We start from the raw sequence: 13,305 nt of genomic DNA on the forward strand, positions 1-13,305 counted from the left end.
TGAGCAAATGAGCAATATCTCAAATGTTCAGAATGGGATAGTATTCTTACATTATTATTACTACATTTTCTAAAATTGTATAAATTAATCTTTTAAGACATTTTTTAGCCTTGTACATAAACTATAGACATGCACAAACTGTTTAATCAAGTTTAGGAGATTATCCACAGTACTAAAACCTTCCCAGGAAATGGCTAGTGGCTAATGTATAATAAACACATAATTCCAATACCCTTCTTCTCAGTATCACGCAATGTTAGCTGTGTTAACAAACAAACTAAGGCCTGCTGATCTCCATATGGAAGAAGTGGACACAAACAGCACACTTCTGAACACAATCATGTGGTTTGTCCTCTCAGTGAGGGGTCCCGCAGGCCGTCCCCTCCTCACCTGAGTGCCGAGCACACTTTCAACAGCGCTTTCAGAAGAAGAAAAACACACTCAATCAGTCTCTTATTAACAAGGATCAACATAGGCAGGCTGTGTGTGTATCAAATTGATTTTACCATTTGTTGATGATTAAACAACAATCAACCAATCAGATTTCACAGACAGTTTAGAGCTTCTGTTAAATTTAGTCTTTCACCATTGGACACGAATAGGAGTTTTTAAATAGCTTCAGGACAACTTTGACAAAAGGTTTTGACCCGTTTCAGATGTTTACTACTGTCCAACCAACATGCACTCAACAACTAGAAAATACCCATAATGAATTTTCGCGTCTTACCACAAGATGGCGTCCTTAGCTGAATTCTTTCAGTGAAAGTTTCAAAATAAAATATTATTTAAATAAAGTAACGTTTGTATACGTGACAGATATCAAAACACTTTCTTTCAATATTAATAGACAGCTCATCTAGTGTTAAGTAAAATTGACAGGGAGTAAGAAGTTTAAAATCTAATCTGTTTGATGGATTCATCAACTATCAAAGAACAAACAAAAAGACATCCTGTCTGCTGCAGTGCTCGAATTCACTCGCTTTTTTCCACTTTTAATCACTCTTTCGAGTGTACTAGGCTAATTAGGGAATAGTGAATGAGAATGATTTTAGATACAGCTATGATTACTTCTTCATTGTATCTCATGATTATTCACACATATGATTACTTTTATCTGATTTTATGGATATTTCTGCTGTAAAAAATAAATAAATAAATAAAAATAAAAATAAAATTGCTTAAACCAGCCTAGCCGGTTTTAACTGATTTACCAGCCTGGTTTTAAAGGGGTCTTGGCCATCCCATGCTTGTTTCCAGCCATTTCCAGCCTGGTCTTAGCTAGTCAGTGTGGGAGATGACCAACTAAAACCAGCCTGACCAGCCTAGCTTGGCTGGGAGAAGCTAGTTTTCAGGCTGGTGAAGCTAGTTTTAGCTGGTCATTTTCCAGCCTGACCTGGTAGGACCAGGCTGTAAATAGCTGGAAACCAGTCTGGAAATGGTAAAACCCCCTCTCAAACCAGGTCGACCAGCTAAAATATCTTAGGCTGGTTTAAGCTGTTTTATTTTCCTAGCAGAGATGTTATTAGTTTGTTCAGGTTTGGAGGTAGGGATTAGGTTTGGAACATATATTTTACAGGATTAAAGTTTAAGGATCAACAAAAATGTTGACAGGAGCATATCTAACTCAGACAAGTGCTTCAAACTCATCTGTGATCACTACAAGCATTTGAAGAAACAAAATAGCAAAAGCACAAATTTTTAAAACAAACTTTGAAATATAAATCTACATATGAATGTCAATGTCATCATCTATTTGGGCCGTGTTGTTGGTTAATTTGACTTTATGTTTCCTATAGAGCTCCTTCACCTATGAACTTGACAACTGACCACACAACCATCAAAAAATCCATAATTGAGTTTTTTTAGATTGCTGAACAGTTGTTATTCACTCCTGAATTGTTGTTTTTTAAATATTTCCCTAATGCTGTTTACCAGGGATATTGTTATGATCGATCTAAAAACTTTTATAAAATATTTTAAATATTTATATTTTACAGGGGTGAGGCAGTGGCGCAGTAGGTAGTGCTGTCGCCTCACAGCAAGAAGGTCGCTGGGTCGCTGGTTCGAATCTTGGCTCAGTTGGTGTTTCTGTGTGGAGTTTGCATGTTCTCCCTGCCTTCGCGTGGGTTTCCTCTGGGTGCTCCGGTTTCCCCCACAGTCCAAAGACATGCAGTACAGGTGAATTGGGTTGGCTAAATTGTCCGTAGTGTGTGTGGATGTTTCCCAGAGATGGGTTGCGGCTGGAAGGGCATCCGCTGCATAAAAACCTGCTGGATAAGTAGGTGGTTCATTCCGCTGTGGCGACCCTGGATTAATAAAGGGACTAAGCCGACAAGAAAATTAATGAATGAATGAATATTTTACAGGAGGGCTAATATTTTCTAGTAAAACAAAAAATATATATATTATATAATATATAATGTATTATAGGTATGTAGAGCAGTATATTATACAGTCTATTCTCCTTCTTCTTCTTCTTGTTATCATTATTATTATTATTATTATTATTATTATTATTAGTAGTAGTAGTAGTAGTAGTAGTAATAGTATAATAAAGTGAATTTAAATTATATACAATTCTGTCCTCTGAATGTTTTAGTGGTCACATTTTTTTCCACAAAAATTTGAGACAATGTGTTTGAGGATTATGCAAATAAAACAATTTTTTTTTTTTTTTACAAACTAAGATTATGGGAGGAAGACACATTGATTTTAGTCTGCACAGTCCCTAAAATTCATTATTTAATTGAAGTAAAAGTTCTATTGTTTTACAAAAAAAAAAAAGTAATAATGATAAATGTAGATGTGCAAATGGCCTTCTGTTTATCAAATGATGTTCTTTCCTTGTTAATTATATCATGTTCATCATTTATTTAAAAAATGAAGCTGAGTTTTCTATTCCATGATAATGCACTCTTATCAGCTCTAAAAAAAAGTCAATCAATGTTAATGTTCTGTTACTTTACTTTAAGAAAATGACAATAACTTATTTGCCATAAAAGTGAAATGACTGAAATGCACTCAAGAGCCTGAGAAAAATGCTCATTTTAGAACAATTCAGACTGCAGGTTTTTAAAAGTTTTGTATCCGAACTCTGTGTAATATCAACTATTTGTACAGCATCGGCACATTTCCAGAATGTTTGCTAAATTTACTTGTGATATTTGTTTATTAATCAGAATAATTTATTTAATACTTTATCTTCATATAGTGAGAAACCTGTTCATTGTGCTTACATAACCATCTTTGGCTCATAACAAAGTGCTTTTCATTGCAGCGTCTGAGAGACTTCAGACCTTCACACTCTTCAGACAGAGAACTATTTAGAAAAACTAACTTTCATGGGCTGCGCTCTTTACACTGGACACACACACACATACACACACACACACAGCTGGCGGTCACATTGCTCCTTCATTATTGTTTGCCTGTGTCCCTATGACCCTGCAAGCTTCATTTACACCACAGTGTTGAGTGTTCAATCACTGACCTGACATCAGCAGCTTCAGTCCCTCCTGACGCATTCACATACACTTTCAGTTCAGTTCAGAAGAGATTTAATACAGAGGATAATCCAGTCATTAGTGCCTATTTGTAAAAGAAAAATAATAATAATATTATTAATAAGAAGAAGAGGAAGAAGGAGAAGAAGAAAACAAAGTATAAATCATTAAAAGTAGTACTGCTACTACCGTTATTACTTATAATTATCACTTATCTTAATTATAATTTCTATATCATTTAAAACTACATAATAATAATAATAATAATAATAATAATAATAATAATGAAAATGAAGTATGAATCAATCAGGGGTGCGTTTCCAAAAATAATTGTTAGCCAACTAAGGTCGCAAGTTGTGTCGTTACAAACATAGTTGGTTGGTTTGCCAAATCTGTCGTTCCAACAAACCATCACAAACTTCTATGCTTGCAACTACACATCTGGGGCTTTGGTTAAAAACATAGTTCCTGGCTGTGTTCTATTCCCAGTTATCCCCCTATGTCCTATTCATTTAGAACATGCAAACTCCACACAGAAATGCCAACTGACCCAGCCGAGGCTCGAACCAGCGACTTGCTGTATGGCGACAGCACTACCTACTGTGCCACTACATCGCCCTATATATATATATATATATATATATATATATATATATATATATATATATATATATATATATATATATATGTATATATATATATATATATATATATATATATATATATATATATATATATATATATATATATATGTATATATATATATATATATGTATATATATATATATATATATATATATATATATATATATATATATATATATATATATATATATATATATATATATATATATATATATATATATATATATATATATATATATATATATATATATTTATATATATATATATATATATATATATACATATATATATGTGTATATATATATATATATATATATATATATATATATATATGTATATGTATATATATATATATATATATATATATATATATATATATATATATATATATAACTGTTGTCAATCGATAAAAAAATTAACTAATTAATCACACTTTTTTATTAATCGCGATTAATCACATTTAAAAGACTGAAATTTGTAATTTTGACTATACAAATGTAAAATAATTTAAACGCAAGACAAAAACTATTTAAATTCAAAATATATTTGTTTATTAGAATTTTTGTTTAACTTGTGACAGAGATTTCTTCATGTAAACAACATACCCACAATAAACCATCAAGATCCTGGCTTTACAGTCTTATTTATTACAAAAATAAAAACACAAGCATGTAGTTGTCTTTTGAATTTTAAAACAATCAATGCCAATAAAGAAAAAAATTATTTCATAGTTGGATTCTAAGTGGACTGCAAAAAATGCCAAAATACAGGAATTGCAAATATGAAAAATGGAAAATTAAAAAAACATAAATAATTGAATACAAATAATTGTACTCATTGTTAAATTGTATTGTATATACATTTTCTTTCGAATGAATTGAGCTGAGAGTGCAACGACTGACATGACTGACTTAATGTATATATATATATATATATAAATATATATATATATATTAAGTCAGTCATGTCTGTCTGTCTGTCTGTTTACTGCATTCTATTAGTTAGTAAAGAACTTTTTTTTAATCAATTTAGTCTGTGGATTAAATTTGTTTCCTGCATGGGTTAAAATTTAAATTAATTTCCTAATGACATGCGCAATGTTAATGCTGTAAAATACAGTTAGTTTACAGGTGTTTTTCTGCTTTTCTTTATGGAAGTGTTGACCATGCGTCACACAGATCTGCAGATTCTGACAAAGCGCTGTGAGAGATCATGAAGCCCCTCACATTCCCTCAATCTTATTCTCACAGCTTCACGTCTTTCTATTACAGCAACAACTGAGGGCAGATTTCATTTAACACACACCTGCTGCAGCTTCACCAGCGCATGCACAACCACACACACACATACACACACACACACACACACACGCACACACACACACACACACACACACAGCTTTATCATCCTCCACCTGCTCACACACTGACCCAAACATATCGCTCAACTATTCATCAAGATAAATCAACAATAATAGAGTAGAAGACACGAAATGCCTATTTGCTCCCAAATTATAAATGTACACAAACAGCTGGATTATTTGTCCAAATTGGGTAAAATATTTAATTATTTTAAATATTTAATTCCAAAAAAATTAACCCAGTGGTTGGTTTTGTCCAAGTGTTACTCAAAATGTTGGTTAAATGTATAATTTCATTATAAGAGAATACATGCTTAAAACATTTTGAACATGGAAATAATGGGGGAAAATATGGAAAAACAGTGATGTTTACTTTTTAAAAAAAAATTTTTTTTTTTTATTGTTAACCCAGTGATTGAGTTTGTCATTTATTTATTTATTATACATAACTGGTGAAACATTTCGGGTAAGTTTTTTTTTAATGTTTTCTTTTAAAGAAAATTATTCTGTACATCAAAATTTTAAAATATTAATAAAAAATTTAAATAGCTGCTTTCTTGTTTGTAGTTTTAAATAAAATTATTACTCCCGTCATTATTGTTTTCATAACTATTACCATTAATAATAATAATTATAATAATAATAATAAAAATAACATAAATAATTATTTTTAGTGATTTCTGAAGGATCATGTGACTCTGAAGACTCTGAAGAGTAATTAAGCTGCAAATTCATTTTTAAAATAACTGCAATAAACTACTTGGCAACGCAGTGACGCAGTAGGTAGTGCTGTTGCCTCACAACAAGAAGGTCACTGGGTTGCTGGTCCGATCCTCGGCTCAGTAGGCGTTTCTGTGTGGAGTTTGCATGTTCTCCCTGTGTTCGCGTGGGTTTCCTCCAGTTTCCCCCACAATCCAAAGACTTGCGGTACAGGTGAATTGGGTAAGCTAAATTGTCTGTAGTGTATGTGTGTGTGTGTGTGAATGTGTGTGTGTGGATGTTTCCCAGAGATGGGTTGCAACTTGAAGGGCATCCACTGCGTAAAAATGTGCTGGATAAATTGGCGGTTCATTCCGCTGTGGCAACCCCGGATTAAGAAAGGGACTAAGCTGACAAGAAACAAAATGAATCTTCTCTTCTTCTTTGCCCATAGTCCCGTATGATTGCGGGGTCGTCTCTTTGAAACAAGTCCTCCATTTAGACTTCCATATGATAACAACCATATGATATGATGTATGATAACGACTTTTTTACACATTCCGGCCAGACTGTCATCTGGGCCTGTCATCCTCATGCACTCATACACTACGGACAATTTAGCCTACCCAATTCACCTGTAGCATGTCTTTGGACTGTGGGGGAAACCGGAGCACCCGGAGGAAACCCATGCGAACGCAGGAAGAACATGCAAACTCCTCACAGAAATGCCAACTAAGCCGAGGTTCGAACCAGCGACCTTCTTGCTGTGAGGCAACAGCTCCACCTACTGCGCCTCTGCTTCGCCCCAAGAAAATGAATGAATGAATGAATGAATGAATGAATATAAACTACTTTTGACCAGTTATTTTATATTGCAATAATATTTCACAATTTAAAAATTTGTACTGTATTTTTGCTGAAATAAAAGCAGCCTTGGAGAGCAAGATAAGCTTATTTTAAAACATTTAAAAATCCCACTGACCCAAAACTTTTGACCGGTTTTAAGTTTAAACATCTTTTCTTTTCCATCAGAAACTGAAGACATTTTTACAAGCAGCAAACTTCCATTAGGAATTTTTTATTTATTTATTTAGAATTTTATGATTTAAAACGCTGGGTAAAAAAGATGAACGTTTACTCACTATTTACTTTTATGACTACTCAACTTTTATGACTTCTATTCTCTGTTGAATGCTATAGATTTTTTAAAGAAAGCTGAAAACTTTTCCATAGGAAAAAAACAACAACAAATACTATGAAAGTCAATGGTTGCCAAATGTTTTGACAAGTATGTTTTATTTTTTGTTCTTTAAAAAGTCAATAGTCTTTTCTCAAAATAGCTTTTTTGTGTTCAACAGATTAAAAAAAAAAATCTTTAAACAGGTTTGGAAAAAGCACTGTAAAAAATGCTGCGTGGGTTGCACCCAATAGATTTGTGTTGGGACAACATGAAGAAATTAAGTTAACTTATTATTATTATTATTATTATTTACAAATTTAAGTGGACTGAACACAAAACAATTAAGTTATCCTAAAAAATCCTCAAGTATTGTGTTGTTTTGACTCATTTTGAATAAGTAGTTTGAACAAACAGCAAACATCTCTTGGAGTGAGTGAAGGGTGAGTAGAATAAATGGCAGTGTATTTTTTAGGAAAGAACACCAACAAGTGTTTGACAGAAAAAAAAAAGAAATTTAATTTATTATTAAAATGACATAAATAAAACTCAAAGAGCCCAACAAATACAAATAGATAGATATGTACAAATGGTTTCTCTATAGGACGAATAGCAGACAAAACTATACGGTCACTTTTCAAAGCGTATTCACTTTCTCAAACGAAACAGCAAAGTCTGTCTTTCTCTCGTTCTACAGAAAGCACATGTAAGACTGTTACATTCTTCTGTGATACAATGAAACCGGACGTTAATTTCTATTTATTTACACACATATACACTTTTAGTGAGTCAACAGCACAATTTTGATTTTATTAATCTTTTAGATAATATTATCAAGAATAAACACTATAATTGCCCCAAAATGTATGGCTAAAATCTGATAGTTAAAGGGATAGTTAACCCAAAAACGTACTTTTACTCAATTTACTCACCCTCAAGTTGTTCCAAACTTTAAAGAGTTTCTTTCTTCTGTTGAACTAAAAAATATATTTAAAAAAATGCTGATAACCTGTAACCATTTACTTCCATAAGTAAAACAGCTTCTATGCAATGGTTACCAGTTTTGAACATTCTTCAAAATATCTTCTTTTGTGTTTAACAGAATAAAAACTTAACAATGTTTAAAACAAAGGTGAGTAAATGATGTCAAAATTTTCTTTTTTGCAAGAACTAACCCTTTAATTGATTGTCTCTCATCTTGATTGTAAATACGTATGCCTCGGTATGATACAGATGTGACTTTTATAGTAAATCAACCCGTTTTCTGATTGTCAAATCAAGAAGCTCTTCTAGATTTCCTCCTGAAGCCAAGATCAAGTCCATAACTGCAGCATCAGTCCTTAAATGTGAAGCGATCTCAGTAGCTCTGAGCCACAGGCGCCCATGATGCTGTGAGCCGGGCGATGGAGCTCTCGAACTGGGCATCTCCAACGCCAACCTCGCTTAGGCCTGGATCGTACATTGAGGAGGGAGAGGACACAGGCAGCGAGGAGGTCAGACCCGAGTAGGACATCGAAGAACCGCGTAGGAACTGAGATGTCAGGCCACCTGTAATGGAGCCCGATGCTGAGCCTGATGGGGTGAGAGTCGTCCCTGCAACTGACCACAGACTTGGGTACTGACTGTAATGCAGAAAGTCAAGTGTTAATTCATTCTGTCATAAAAGTAAAGCATAAGAGTTATTAGATGTTGAGGGCACAAACCTGGTGTTGGAGGTAGTGTTTGTGGTGTGGGCCAGGGTTCCCATCCCGCTGGAGTTGGGGATCTGCAGGGCTGACCAGCTGTCATGAGACGCAAGACTTCCGGAAGAGTTGTCCATGTAGTTATCTACAAGCAAAATGTATGACAATAAATGGACAGAAATATATATTTGCAGGATTATTAGGATTATTGATTGGAAAATGACTATGAAAGATACTTATGACTACAAAGATACTACTTTTTTAGTGTTCACACCAACAGAAAATAATTAAAAATATAAAATATGTTCAGTAGTGTCTGATTACTACATGTATGCATTGAATGATGAATATGATGCAATGTATGCATTTTGTCATCTTTCACCTTTAAACTTTTGTCATCTGTTGCATAAATTCTGACTGGCTGATTCTCAGTTTGTGAGCTGGAAAAAATTATATTGTTCCTCCATAATGACACTGTTATAATGGACTCTAATGGACATTTTATTTTCATATTTCATATATGCTTTTTTATCTAAAACAAGTTTAGAACTACATAGTTTTTGTTATATGAAAACAGGCATTTACACTGTAAAAAGTGCATGGTGGCTGCCTGGCTGGACATTTTTATCTTCTAGAACTATTTCTACCTAAAAAAAATAATTTTATTGGTATAAATGGATTTTTATATTGATTTGGTAATCCTAGGTTATATCTCATCACCCTGGAATTATAAGGTTCTATCTGCGTTCTGAATGATTTTGAGATGTTGAGCTTCAAAGTTTTTGCATTCCATAGCAAACAGTATGTGTGTGACATTTGTTTAAAATAAAAAGTCTTAAAATGTAAACAGCTTATAAAAAAACATCCCACAATGTAAATAGGTTGTAATAAGAATATGAATAATAAGAATATGTGAATAACTCAATTTTGACAAAAATGTCAGATGGAACCTTATAATTCTAAGGTGACTATATATATATATATATATATATATATATATATATATATATATATATATATATATATATATATATATATATATATATATATGTATAAAAGTGTCCTTAAATGTCATTATGCATGATTACTTGCAATAACCCTAACGGTAAACCTTATTATACATAAAAATTAAAAATAAAGGTAAACACACAAATAATCATACTTTTTAAATCTTGAATAAAATTGGTAACACTATTTTTTTTTCCCCACATTTTGAGAAATTGAGTGAATTTGCTCTTACTGGTGGTAGTGCTGCGGTGGGAGTAATGGCTGGGATATGGAGCAGCTCTGTGGTTCCTCAAGCTGGAGTATCTCTCACAGTACGAACCCGAGGAGTGAACAGGGGCCCCATTGAACTGAGGAGGGCTGCTGCTGGGGCCCATGGGGCCGTTACTGGGCAGGAACCAGCCACCGACTGTTGGAGGAGGACACAAGTGTTAAATATGCTATAATACTGGGGGGAAGTTTGAGTTGTTTGCAGGATTAATGTTGCTTTACTTACGTTGTGAATATCCAGATTGCTGGTTGTCAGTGCTGTGGTCTGGGACTTCCTTGTGGTCACTTCTGTTGACAGAAACAAATCCTTTTTAGTTAACAATAAATTATTAATTATAAAATAAATTATCAAAACAGGATAAATGAATGGCTAATAATGTGTTTTTCTTTTACCTCTCTTTGGCATCGAGGAAAGCTTTGGCAAAAGGATTGTGTTTGATTTTCAGAGCGGTAATCTGAAAAAAAAGAAAAGAAAAAATCAATATGGAAAGTGCTCAATTTATGCAACATTTTGAGGAAAGAGGCAAAAGACACATCTCAAACACTCACCTCTTCATTCTGATATGCTGTGACTGCAATAAACTGTGTCTCAGGAAAAGACTGACTGCTGATCATTTTCTGAATCCCACCGACTTTCACGATGTGTATCCTGGGTTCGTATTTGTGCAATGAGTTTAACATAATCTAAAAAAAAAAAAAAAAAAAAAGTGCATTTAATATATCTAACAACTAAAAATGATGCCAATGATTTTTAAAAATAATTCTAATATTTAAAAGTCCTAAAACTTTTTATGTTTACATTATAACGTATAGGCCCATATATAATTAATCATTACCTGTCCTCCTCCGTTGAGTTTATTGGAGAGTTTGACTTTGCTGAAAGATACGGGTGCTTTCATCCAGTGCGCGCCGAAGTTGGGTGAGTCCGGGTGGATGTAGACGCAGCTCGGGCTTTGGGGTTCGGGTTTCCCACCGGGCACCCATTCACCGTTCACGTATTTCCACCGATTATTATCGGCCGCCACAAAATCCAGCAGGACCGAGTACATTGCATTAGGGTCGAGACCGGTGACACTGGCTCTGAGCACGGGAAACATTCGTCTAGAAAACAGAAGTTTGCCAAAAATGTTTTATTGTATTCACACTGAAAATTTGAAAATAACAAGGTAGGCTAGCCAAATAAATATCTAGTGTTCAGCAGCTATGAAAACTAGAACCACTTGAACTTTTCTCCAACAATGGATTTTTGCCAATGGTTGTGATTTTGACGCTACATAAAAACCTAAATATAGATATGCTATTGCTTAATAATTAACCCACCCAAAATTTAGTTATAGCCTATAAAAAACTGAATTTTTGCACTTAATATGGTGTCAAATCTCAACTTACCTCCCAGTCTTGGTGACAATCATTTCATTGGTGAGCTCTTTAAATTTGGTCCACAACTCCGCGTCTTCAAGCGAAAGTTTAATATCCCGCTCGGACGCGTCCCCTTTCTCGCTGCCCTTCTGAAATTCGCTCTCCACGGCGCTAAGGAGATGATCCAGGCGCTGGTCGGGACTTGAGGCAGACATATTTCCGATCAAATAAAGCTTGAGATAAGTCCGACGATCCTACTAAATCCCGTTGGATACTGTTGCTTTGACAGCGCGTCTCAATCTGGTCTTTTTTAACTTGTCCGGTGCCTTTTTAAAGGCCCGATACGAAGCTCCCGCTGTTACGGGGCGTGACCGGGAGCGCCAGACCAGGCCCATCGCGCCCTAATAGCGCCCGATAATTTGACGCCACAAAACAGAAAGTATTCTTGACGTACAAAGTGGCCCATTTACAAAGTGTTGAGGTGAATGTCAGTGAAAAGAACTAACACAAAATAAAAACAAACAGGTCTACCTAAATAAAAAAATTAAATTAAATGAAAATAAAAAGTAGGCCTATGGATAATTAAAAATGGCCTAAAATAACGTGCATGCCAAGATTGTTTTTTTAAATAATGTTTAATTTATGCAAGTTAATAGTTCACATTTTATTTAATTAGACTTTAGACTTCATTAGACATAGACTTTATTTCTTGCCTACTTTTTATTGGTTCTCCTTTATTAAACCAGAACTAAACTACTGGGTTTAAATACATTTGCATTTGATATATTTGTATTATTACTACAAATATTTTTCATTAAACACATCTCATTTAATAAGAGCACCGGTTGTTTACTGGATATTTGTGGAATGAAAGCCTAAACCCAAACATGTTTTTGCTCTTCGCGAGCTCGTCTTTGAAACAAAAGAAGGAAGAGAGACGGTGTCTGCTGCCTCGTTGCCTTTGAACTCAGTTGTATATTTGCGAATAATGCTAATCTTTTGTTGTCCCAGATACACATGTGAGAAAGCCCGTGTTTACTGGGACGGCCATTAGGATGCGACCATTGACGCGACTGAAGTGTGGATGGCCAGAGGTGACGATCTGTGTGAATTTCCTTAATCCAGCATGACTCCAGCCTGATGAGCGTCCTGCAGAACGACCTGACATAGCTATTAATGCGCTTTTTATTAACACGCAGACGGATTAGAAGCTACAGCTCTAAAAATAACTAATACCAAAAAGGCTACAATTAAAATGTTCGATTTCATTTCTGCAAATGCATTACAATGTAAACATACACTGTAAAAGCATCCTGGTTGCATTCAATTTTTTAAGCTGACTCAAATTAACCTTGTGAGCTTGTTGAACTTATATTAAACTAGGTTGCCTAACTTTTAAAATTAAGTTATAACATAATTAACTTAATAAACGTTTTTAGAATAAGTTACAATGACCTAAAACATATGCTGTCGGGGCTAATTGATCATATTTTTTACAGTGTATATGTAAACAAATATGGTCATTGCTTTTTGTTTTTGTTTTAAATATATAATCATTATCTAACAGATTTTAATTAAATTCAATACAATACATGTTGTGGTTCA

At 33.9% G+C, this 13,305-nt stretch overlaps 1 protein-coding gene across 1 annotated transcript; it reads right to left on the reverse strand.

Moving 5' to 3' along the window:
• Positions 1-7,878: 7,878 nt before the first annotated feature.
• tbxta (T-box transcription factor Ta) lies at positions 7,879-11,991 on the reverse strand (the record flags this gene model as incomplete). The annotated part of the gene is given in 8 exon segments (NM_131162.1): positions 7,879-9,006; positions 9,088-9,211; positions 10,307-10,480; positions 10,568-10,629; positions 10,735-10,796; positions 10,891-11,025; positions 11,178-11,442; positions 11,731-11,991. Coding segments are annotated over 8 exon segments (1,272 nt in total). The 5' UTR covers positions 11,916-11,991.
• Between the last annotated feature and the right edge of the window lie 1,314 nt (positions 11,992-13,305).

Source organism: Danio rerio, chromosome 19 (genome assembly GCF_049306965.1).
Source record: "Danio rerio strain Tuebingen ecotype United States chromosome 19, GRCz12tu, whole genome shotgun sequence".
NCBI classification, from domain to species: Eukaryota; Metazoa; Chordata; class Actinopteri; order Cypriniformes; family Danionidae; genus Danio; species Danio rerio.